This window comes from Pleuronectes platessa, chromosome 23 (genome assembly GCF_947347685.1).
Source record: "Pleuronectes platessa chromosome 23, fPlePla1.1, whole genome shotgun sequence".
NCBI classification, from domain to species: Eukaryota; Metazoa; Chordata; class Actinopteri; order Pleuronectiformes; family Pleuronectidae; genus Pleuronectes; species Pleuronectes platessa.
Window position 1 is genome coordinate 499386 of NC_070648.1, and position 10402 is coordinate 509787.

Consider the following 10402-nt stretch of genomic DNA (forward strand, 5'->3'; position numbering starts at 1 on the left):
GAACACAACACAATCACAAACGACATACAACCCGCGTCACGTCAGGCAGACTTTCAGATTTCACGCAGACATGGAGCCGGACTGTTTCTTCGCGTCTCGACAGATTCTCTTTCCGAACTTGAAGCTCGTTGAAGCTACAAACAGAAAGTTCGGTCCAGCTCGTCAAACACGTGATTCAGATTTGTCGCGTGTGTCAGAAGTGAACGTGAGAGTTTGTGTTTACCTCAGAAAGCGAGTCTCCGTCAGACGATCCACTTCTCACTCTACAGGACTGGGTCTGCTTCCATGTTGAGAGAGGCACCACCCCCCCACTCCCTCCCCCTCTCTCTCTCTCTCTCTCTCTCTCTCTCTCTCTCAACTGCTGCAGGCGATGCTCATAATGCGCATGCGCACTCACACTACTCACAAACACTGACATGCACATGCTTTATTTGGACATTAATTAAAAATCAATATATTATATTATATTAGAGTATAATACAAATTAAATTAGATTTTATAAACATGTTTTTGTTTTATAAATATGATTTTATTTCCATCTACATAGAATGTGAAGCACTCTGAGCTGCAGGACTCATATGAAAGCTTCTGTACAAATAAAGTTTACTATTATCATATTATATCTTGCATGTTGGTCTCTACTGCTCTGTCTCTAGTTCTGTCTCTAGTGCTCTGTCTCTAGTTCTGTCTTTAGTTCTGTCTCTAGCTCTGTCTCTCATGTCTGTCTCTCATGTCTGTCTCTAGTCCTGTCTCTAGTTCTGTCTCTAGTCCTGTCTCTAGTTCTGTCTCTAGTTCTGTCTCTCATGTCTGTCTCTGATGTCCTGTCTCTAGCTCTGTCTCTCATGTCTGTCTCTCATGTCTGTCTCTAGTCCTGTCTCTAGTTCTGTCTCTAGTCCTGTCTCTAGTTCTGTCTCTAGTTCTGTCTCTCATGTCTGTCTCTGATGTCCTGTCTCTAGTCCTGTCTCTAGTTCTGTCTCTAGTTCTGTCTCTAGTTCTGTCTCTAGTTCTGTCTCTAGTTATGTCTCTAGTTCTGTCTCTCATGTCTGTCTCTCATGTCTGTCTCTAGTTCTGTCTCTAGTTCTGTCTCTAGTTCTGTCTCTAGTTCTGTCTCTAGTTCTGTCTCTCATGTCTGTCTCTCATGTCTGTCTCTAGTTCTGTCTCTAGTTCTGTCTCTAGTTCTGTCTCTGATGTCCTGTCTCTAGTTTGTCTCAGCAGCTGACCATTCCATTCCACGAACTGTTCATTTTGTCAGATCAGACTTTTAAAGCTCTTCAATTAATAAGTGGACATAATAAACCAGGTTCAGAGTGTCCACACTGACACCTAGAGGCTGTAACCCGCCACTGCGCCCCTTCCTCTTCCGGACTTCACCTCCCAGCAGCCACTGCGGCCTACCCATGATGCTCTCGGCCTCTCTTGTGTCCGTGCAGCAGCGTTTCATTCAGGGAGCTTCAACATGGCGTCCGACGGTCCACCGGGCACCGAGTCCCTCCAGTCCGACTTAGGCAGTGCTATCGCGGCTTTGAACACATGGAGCCACCCGGAGCTCCAGGCCAAGCTGGCGGAGCTGGGAGCGCCGGTGATGGGTGAGAGAAAGACCGGGGAAGGAGGCGGCGAGCCGGGGAGGAGTGCTAACAGCAGCTAGCCAGTTGCTAATGCTAGCTGCTAATAGCGAGCTAGCGCTGGGCCTGTTTACACTGATTTGTTATGCTAACAACTTCCTGCTTCAGTTAAATAGACGTTTTAAAGACACGTGTTCTCTGTTTGGAGGCTTATTCCCGCCTCGGGTCCGTGTTTAAAGAGCTGAGTAGAGAACCGACCTGTTAGCTAGCGCTGCTGCCGCCTGTTCACCGGGAAGCTAACACTAACCCGCTCTCTGGTGTCCACAGGTCCCAGAGAGGAGCTGATGGACCGACTGAAGGGCTACATGCTGCAGGTGAGTCCACCGGTCGAGGCAGGGCAATCCCATCGTCTGCTCTGAATGGGAGCACTGGTAGTTAAAGGGTCATGTGCAACTTGTGTTATATGACTATGTTATACTTATAGATTTAGACTGTTGGTATAAAGCTGATCAAGTAAATACATTTGATTAGAGTTCAATGTTTTTAATGTAAAACCCTTGTGTCGCCTCATTGCTCCTCTGTGTCTCTGCAGACCAGGATTCTCCTCAGCAAACACGGGGACGACAAACCAATGGGCCCCCAGGTAAAGGCTCCCATTACACCACAGTGACCCACTGCAGCAGCAGCTGGGATCCACTGGTGGAATCATGCATGTGACTCTTGAAACTGTGATGATTGCATGATAATAGAATATGATGTCATGAAGGTAAAACACTTCATGTAGTGAAAATCCTCAAATGTGTTTAAATATCCAGATTCTGTGACTGGTCTGGAGAGGAGGTATAAATGCTGTAATTTTAGCTAAATCTATATCAACCATATTTTATCTATTTACATTCGACATTTACAAATTTATTTTTGGTTATATATGAATATTTTGTTATACATGAGAAGCCAAACCTCACTAGTTTCTTTCTAAGCATTCAAAGTGTTTCTGACGCCACTGTTGAATAAGTCTATAAATAAAATGTGTGTATTATGAATGGATCAATGGATTTGTTGTAAAACCTTATGTCTTCCTCCACAGATGCAAGGTATCCCCCCCATGCCCCCGATGCCCATGCCACCCATGCCTCCGGGTATGGGCATGCTCCAGGCCATGAGCATGATGCCCGGGCCCCCTCCGTCCGGCATGCACATGGGCATGGAGCCCCCCGGGCTGCCCCCTCCCGGGATGTCCCATGAAGATCAGCTGAAGATGGTCCAGCAGAGAGCAGCCATGGTGCTACAGCAGGAGGAGAGGGCCAAGCAGCAGGTGAGGGGGGGTGGAATACCAGTTTACTGACCAGTCAACCCACTGGCTGCGTTTAGCTTTGACTAAAAACCACTGAGGCAGTTTGTTTACTGATGAATGCTGGTGTCTGTCGCAGGGTGATTCCAGAGTCATGGATGAACACGATCTTCTGGAGCAGCAGAAAAGGGTGAGAAGAAGAATATAGTCAACCTGTTGAATCTAGTCACATGATTATTTAATACTTCCCTCCCTTTTAGTTTCTACCATCTTAATTCCACCTGTTTACCTCCGTGTACATCAGGCTGCAGTGCTGCTGGAACAGGAGCGTCAGCAGGAGATGTCCAAGATGGGCCCCAGGGCCATGCCCCTCATCAGTGCAATGAGAGGTTGGTTTAGATTTCTCCACAATATCTTAATCACAATCGTCGTAATACAGTTTTTCAACTTTAATAAAGTTTTTCAATCAATAAAAATGTTGAGTCCCGTCCGTGGAACTGGTTCAACCTCTGTTAGAAGAGAAGGAACGTTCAGGTTCTCCACAGAAGTTTGGATCTGACTCTGGTTTGCTCTGCAGGTATGGATCCTCGTGGGCCGCTGCCTCCTGGTGTGAGCATGATGCCCACCCAGAAGCAGAGAGTGCCTCCTCCTCCAGGAGAAGACAACCGAGAGGTGAACCGACGCTGCTCCTTCTGTGTGTGATTTCATGTAGTGGAGGTGGAAGAGAATAAAGAACATGAATCATGAAATCATCTCAACATTAACACTCAGTTGAGATTTTTGATTTCAAAGCCTGTGTGAAATGTTTGTGTAGCTCAAGATAGGATTGTGAACTTCTGAAGTCACACTGTGATAACTCCTCTGCTTCCGTTCCAGCTCTGGCAGAATGAGGAGATAAGCATCAGTGGTCCCAAGATCCCTCAGGCTCTGGAGAAGATCCTCCAGCTGAAGGAGATCAGGCAGGAGCAGCTCACCGACCCCACAGGTCAGTAGAGCCGTCGCCTGGGTCCCATCAGCTCAGACACTCTGGGTTCTACTTTCCAGGTCTGATTTGTCTCAACTCATTTTCTTTTGCCTTTCAAAGGGGAGGAGTTTGATGAGGGAGCAGAGATGGACATGAACTCCTCGGCTCCAGTCTTGTCTGAGACAGAAGACGACGACCAAATGTCTAAGAAAGATGTAAGTCTTTATCTTAAACTCTTACAATGTAGAATGAGCCCGTGTGACCTGTGGCCTGGAAGCATCAGAGAACTTTATAAACCTCAGATGTTTGATTCACCACATCACAGTCCCCTCTTTTGAATTATATGAGCAAATCATCAGAGAAAATAGACCTGATGATTGAGTTGTAATCCCAACATAAACATCTTCCTCAGAAAAACCGCAGGCGCAGGAACCGCAAGAAGAAGAGCAAGAAGAAGCGAGCTCTGGAGAAGAAGGAGCTGGTGGAGCAGGAGCATCAGAAGGAGGGGGACGACAAAGAAAAAGACAAGGAGAAGGAGAAGGAGAAAGAGAAGGAGCCAGAGGTGGAGATCGAGTACATCACAGAGGAGCCAGAGATTTACGACCCAAACTACATCTTCTTCAAGAGGATCTTTGAGGCGTTCAAGGTTAGAACATCTGACTCTGGAAGAACAAGCAGCTCACGAAGCGTTAAGAGTATTATTATTATTTTGATGGCGTTGGGTTTTTATGTAATGCGATGGTTTCTTTCTTGTTCCCAGCTGACAGATGATGTGAAGAAAGAGAAGGAGAAGGAGCCGGAGAAGACAGACAAGCCGGAGACAGCCGTGCTGAGGAAGAAGGGATTTGAGGAGGAGAGGAGAGACAGTGACGACAGCGATGAGGTTTGAATCCGTCCACCTGTCAGAGAGCAGAGCCACAAAAATCTGTCTTCTTTACGTTTACATTATTTTCAATGTTTTTTTATTTATAGGAATTAAGACCAGATGTATCTAAACTGTCCAAGAAGAAGCTGAGGAGGATGAACAGACTGACGGTGGCTGAGCTCAAGCAGGTAAATTCAGATTCTCAATTCATCCTCCTCCTTTTCAGCCGGTGGAAGAAATGTGCTTCAGGATAGAACACCATCTCCCCTTTGCTCCAGCTGGTGGCTCGTCCAGATGTGGTGGAGATGCATGATGTGACCGCCCAGGAGCCCAAGCTGCTCGTCCACCTGAAGGCCACCAGGAACACCGTGCCGGTGCCCCGCCACTGGTGCTTCAAAAGGAAGTACCTGCAGGGCAAGAGAGGAATCGAGAAGCCTCCGTTCGAGCTGCCGGAGTTCATCAAGAGGACGGGGATCCAGGAGATGAGGGAGGCCCTGCAGGAGAAGGTGGGTTCCTGACACGTTTCTGGAGCCCTGTGGCTTCTTCTCTGTCTTTAAACATGTGATTCAACCAGGCTCTCTGTCGTCTGCTCACAGGAGGACGCCAAAACAATGAAGACCAAAATGAGAGAGAAGGTCCGTCCCAAGATGGGAAAGATCGACATCGACTACCAGAAGCTGCACGATGCCTTCTTCAAGTGGCAGATCAAACCCAAGCTCACTATCCACGGAGATCTTTACTATGAGGTAGTAGAGCCCACAAACCACAGGACTACTCGATGACCCTGTGTTGTGTGACCTTGGCTGACCGTTGTGTTGTGTTGTGTTGTGTGTCTGCAGGGTAAAGAGTTTGAGACTCGTCTGAAGGAGAAGAAGCCGGGCGATCTGTCCGACGAGCTGCGTATCGCCCTGGGGATGCCAGTGGGACCAGTGAGTTCCACCATGAGCCTCGAGTTACTGAAGCTTTGAAACCAGTTCCTCTGGAGCACCGGAGATGACCACACACTGTGCACTGTGCTGTTGTCACACTGTTGTGTCACTTTCTCCTGTTGTGTTGCTTTCTCTGTTTCCGCTGGTAAACGTGTTGATGTGAAGATGAGTCACTTCCTGTCACACGAGCTGCAACGAGAGGAGGAAGAAACACTGACAGAGTTCACACTTCATAGCTTCAGATGCAGATGATCCAAATAGAAAATATTAGAAATGATGAAAGCATTAAAAGGTGTCGTCTTCTCTTTCCCAGAATGCCCACAAGGTGCCCCCCCCCTGGCTGATCGCCATGCAGAGGTACGGCCCCCCTCCCTCCTACCCCAACCTCAAAATACCAGGACTGAACTCCCCCATCCCAGAGGTGAGAGCTTCTCGTGCAACCCCACAAATTGAAAAGTATTGACCCGATTACTAAACCAACCTATCTAATCTTCATCCTCCTCTTCCTCAGAACTGCACGTTTGGTTACCACGCTGGAGGCTGGGGCAAGCCGCCGGTGGACGAGATGGGGAAACCTCTCTACGGTGACGTGTTCGGCACCAACGCTGCAGACTTCCAGGTAACTGGCACATATTTAAAAGATATATATCTATGTACCAATTATTCCTATGATGTCATTATGGGAGCATCATATTTTACAGTTTAACAATAAACTTTAATTTAAGGTTCAGATATGTGTGTTAAACTGTTGTGTGTTTGTGTGTGTGTTTGTGTTCAGGCCAAAGCGGACGAGGAGGAGTTGGACCACACCCCCTGGGGAGAGCTGGAGCCTTCGGACGAGGAGTCGTCGGAGGAAGAGGAGGAGGAGGAGAGCGATGAGGAGAAACCGGATGAGACCGGGTTCTTCACACCAGCTGACAGGTACTTCAAACTGAAGTTCAGGTTCTAATCAGGAGGCGACAAACATCCGCAGATCAAACTAAACCAAAATAGAAAAGTCGTTGATTTTATTTTTAGACGCGTGTTATTGTCGATCAGATGAAGAGCTCAACATAGTTCTGTCTGTCCCGCTTGGTTCAGCTGGGAGGTTCAAGGTTCTGAATGTTACCAGTTCATCAACTGGTCTGTGAGCTTGTTGGGTTGAAGCACACACTGGGATGATTATGTAAACTGGTTCAGTTGATGTGTTTGAATTGAAATGATCTCTTGGGTTGTACTCGTGTGCATGAATGAGCCTGTTGTGTGTACTCCTGTGTTCCAGTGGACTGATCACGCCCGGAGGCTTCTCCTCGGTCCCGGCCGGGATGGAGACCCCCGAGCTGATTGAGCTGAGGAAGAAGAAGATCGAGGAGGCCATGGACGGGTGAGTGTCTCTATCTGATTCTGACTTACCTTTTAGTTTTATCATATCCATGATATCTCTGCGGTAAGTCCTGAGCAAACGGTGACTGTTTTCCTTCCATTGCTTGTATTATTCCCTCGTTATGGATCAGGACTATTCCATGTTTGCTGCGTATCGTGAGTTTGACTTAAGTTCTGCTTTAATGGATCATTCTGTTGTTTTCACAGGAACGAGACGCCACAGCTCTTCACTGTGCTTCCTGAGAGAAGAACTGGACCAGTGGGAGCTGCCATGATGGCCTCCACGCACATCTACGACGTGTCAGGGGTAAGACACGCCTCCACCGTCCACATGAAGACAAGAAGCTGTCATCTTCTCCTCCTCACTGTTATCTGTCCTCTCTCCTCAGGCCATGGCAGCTCGTAAGGCGGGGGGAGGGCAGGAGTCACAGGGCGTGGAGGTGGCCCTGGCCCCGGAGGAGCTGGAGCTGGACCCGATGGCCATGACCCAGAAGTACGAGGAGCACGTCCGGGAGCAGCAGGCCCAGGTGGAGAAGGAGGACTTCAGCGACATGGTGGCCGAGCACGCAGCCAAACAGAAGGTACAGACTCGTTCAGGCTCTAAGAGAAGAACCCTTTGAGTCCTTTCACTTTTCCTCTTGCGGTGACATTTGAATATTAATATCTTCTCTTCTCTCCACTTCACCGTGCAGCAAAAGAAGCGGAAGGCCCAGCCGCAGGACACGCGAGGCGGCGCCAAGAAATACAAAGAGTTCAAGTTCTAGAGCTGAACACCAGGGGGCAGCGACAGGAAGGGAGAGAGGAAGCCCAGATTTTAACTGCTACACCGGTCACCTGGCGGTTTCTTTTTTTAAATACACGTGATGCATCATGTTCTTTGTGTCACGTGACAAACACGACATGTATTTTCTCTGTTGTGGTTATTTTTCAGTGTAACCATGTTCTCTTCTGTTTTTTGTAAATAAAGTGATGACAAGAGTTTGCTACTGTTCTGGCCTCAGAGTTTTCAATTTACCAAACAATGTCCATAATTTTAAGATTTATCTCAGAGGAAGTTTCTGAACGTAAGAGCTTCATGTGATGGACTCTTGGCTGAGAAGCTGGAATATCCACTGGTGGTAGTAACGTGCTGAGTCATGTTCTGTGAACTGTTAAACATCTCATTTAAAACACGTGGGTTTAATCAGGTTGTTGCTGTGATGTCATCACATCGCAGACGTGAGAGTGACTCATCAGACTTTGAATTCATGGATTCGTGCAGAACTCCTCTTTGCTGTTACTGATGTTTTCCTGACAAGGTGCAGTGCATGTTTCCACAGCTAGGAGGCGGTAGAGGACTGGACAGTCACCTGACCACGTGGGAAGCACCGTGACCTAAATAGCTGCAGTAGATAAACACGAGTACACACATACTCAAAACATTATACACACATTGATACTGCGTCTTCTTATTGATATATTGATATTAAGACACCTGAGTGAGACCTGATCATGTGACGTGTCTTCACCTGTGAGGCGGGGGGGGGGCAAAGCCTGGTCTTGGTCATCAGGTTCTAACCTGAACCACAGCCCTCTCTGGGTTAATGGGCCTGCACTGGGGGTCCACCAGCTCCTGGCCTCCCCCTCACCTCCTCTCTACTCCCCCCTCCTCCACGTCAGCCAGGTTCTCGTTCCTCCCTCCCACGTTTTCTAATCACCTGTTCACACACATTCAAACAGTGCATCCAAGTGCAGCACTTTTCTATCACACACGGGGGGTGGGGGGTTAGGCTTGTGGAGGAGGTGAGAACTGCCCATCTGGTCAGTGGACGACCCGCTGTGCCCCCTGAGCCACCGCTGCCCCGGCTCCTCAGAGTCTGGAGCTTCTACTGCAAACAGAGAAACATAGAAATCACATCAAAGAATCTCAAAGTGTTTCAGTGCAGCAGCAGAATCCACCGCACACACGTGTGATACATGCATGTGCTGTTGTGTTGCACCAGGTGTAAACTGAAGTGACTCTGGATCCGAGGCCCGTCCAGTGTCACTTGATGACCTGGCAGATTCTGGCCTCTGTGTAGAAAGTGACCCGGGATAATCCTGTGAGTGTGTTTTAAATCTGCTTGATTCTAATCTGGTTATCAGCGGCTGGAGCTGGTGAGCGGAGGGAAGCGTGTTAAACAGAGCAGGGCGCGGGTTCAAGTCCCTCAGCTGATTGTCACGAGCAGAGGGCCGTGGGGTTCAGCCCCTCAGGAAGACGACCTGTGAGCCTGGACCCGTTCAAAACCAGCTCCGATCCACTGGCTGCACCATGGGGCCCGGCTGCACCACGAGGCCTGGCTGCACCACGGGGCTCGACTGCACCACGGGGCCCGACTGCACCATGGGGCCCGGTTGCACCACAGGGCCCAGCAGCACCACGGGGCTCGACTGCACCACGGGGCCCGACTGCACCACGGGGCCCAGCAGCACCACGGGGCCCGGCTGCACCACGGTGTTAGACAGTCGAACCTCTGAGCTCCTCACGTTGTGTGAAACCAGAGACACAACGAGTTCACAATCACACACACAACGAGTTCACAATCACCATCCAGATGATCTGAGGAGCGTCCATCTCCCGATCCAGATCCACAGGTTGTGGGCGGGGCCCCGGGCTGCGTCACCTGAGGCTGCAGACACACACAACCTGTTTCACACTCAGCTGCCTGCACCAGGAGGTCAAGAGGTCAAGAGAGCAACAACACAATGCAACACAAGCCGTGTCTCCAGTGGGTCTGAGGGGGGGGGGGGGGGGGGGAGCAGTGAGATCCTCTGAGGTTCAGATCCATCCCATAGTGAGCAGGCACCTGATGCTCTGTGTGATAACAACACAATGTACAACCTGCAGCTCTGAGACAGGTTGTGTTTCAGTTGTGGTCTGATGACTTGATATGTGTGTTGCATTGTGGGTAAACAGACCACACCTTGGAGGAGATTGTACAAAACACCACAACACAACTGGTTGTGGTGACCAGAAGAAAACACAACATTGTGTTTGTGTAACTTCAGTTATGTTGAAGTTTATTTCTGTGTCAAACGTCAACACAACACAAAACCTGCAGGTACACAACTCATGCATCATATTACACACAAGTGTTTGTAATAGATTAAATACAAAGATATAAACTTCTTCATCTGTAATAATGAGATGAAGATGTGATATGAAAACAGAAAGCACCATGCCCCCCCTCCCTCTCTCTCCCCTCTCTCCCTCTCTCTCTCTCTCTCTCTCTCTCTCTCTCTCTCCCCACCCCCTCTGTCTCTCTCTCTCTCTCTCTCCCCACCCCCCTCTCTCTCTCTCCCCACCCTCTCTCTCTCTCTCTCTCTCTCTCTCTCTCTCTCTCTCTCTCTCTCTCCTTCAGGAGGCGTGGCTCTCGGCTCATTGTGTGTGTCAGAGACGTTTCCGCTTCC

At 49.0% G+C, this 10402-nt stretch overlaps 1 protein-coding gene across 1 annotated transcript; it reads left to right on the forward strand.

The window, feature by feature from the left end:
- Nucleotides 1-1421: 1421 nt before the first annotated feature.
- Nucleotides 1422-7963, forward strand: sf3b2 (splicing factor 3b, subunit 2). Its single transcript, XM_053416098.1, has 22 exons — nucleotides 1422-1586; nucleotides 1890-1936; nucleotides 2155-2205; nucleotides 2650-2877; nucleotides 2993-3043; nucleotides 3158-3242; nucleotides 3431-3525; nucleotides 3730-3838; nucleotides 3938-4032; nucleotides 4230-4463; nucleotides 4578-4700; nucleotides 4790-4870; nucleotides 4961-5188; nucleotides 5279-5428; nucleotides 5522-5611; nucleotides 5925-6032; nucleotides 6123-6230; nucleotides 6390-6532; nucleotides 6873-6974; nucleotides 7181-7280; nucleotides 7363-7554; nucleotides 7666-7963. The coding sequence occupies exons 1-22, from the start codon at nucleotides 1457-1459 to the stop codon at nucleotides 7735-7737; spliced, it is 2622 nt and encodes an 873-aa protein (XP_053272073.1). The 5' UTR covers nucleotides 1422-1456; the 3' UTR covers nucleotides 7738-7963.
- Nucleotides 7964-10402: the final 2439 nt, after the last annotated feature.

Excerpts from the sequence above, each read along its gene's own strand:
- sf3b2 (XM_053416098.1), top strand. The coding sequence starts at position 1,457 with ATGGCGTCCGACGGTCCACCGGGCACCGAGTCCCTCCAGTCCGACTTA. Across the intron at positions 4,464-4,577 it reads GGATCTTTGAGGCGTTCAAG|CTGACAGATGATGTGAAGAA; the intron begins GTTAGAACATCT and ends TCTTGTTCCCAG. Across the intron at positions 6,033-6,122 it reads TGAACTCCCCCATCCCAGAG|AACTGCACGTTTGGTTACCA; the intron begins GTGAGAGCTTCT and ends CCTCTTCCTCAG.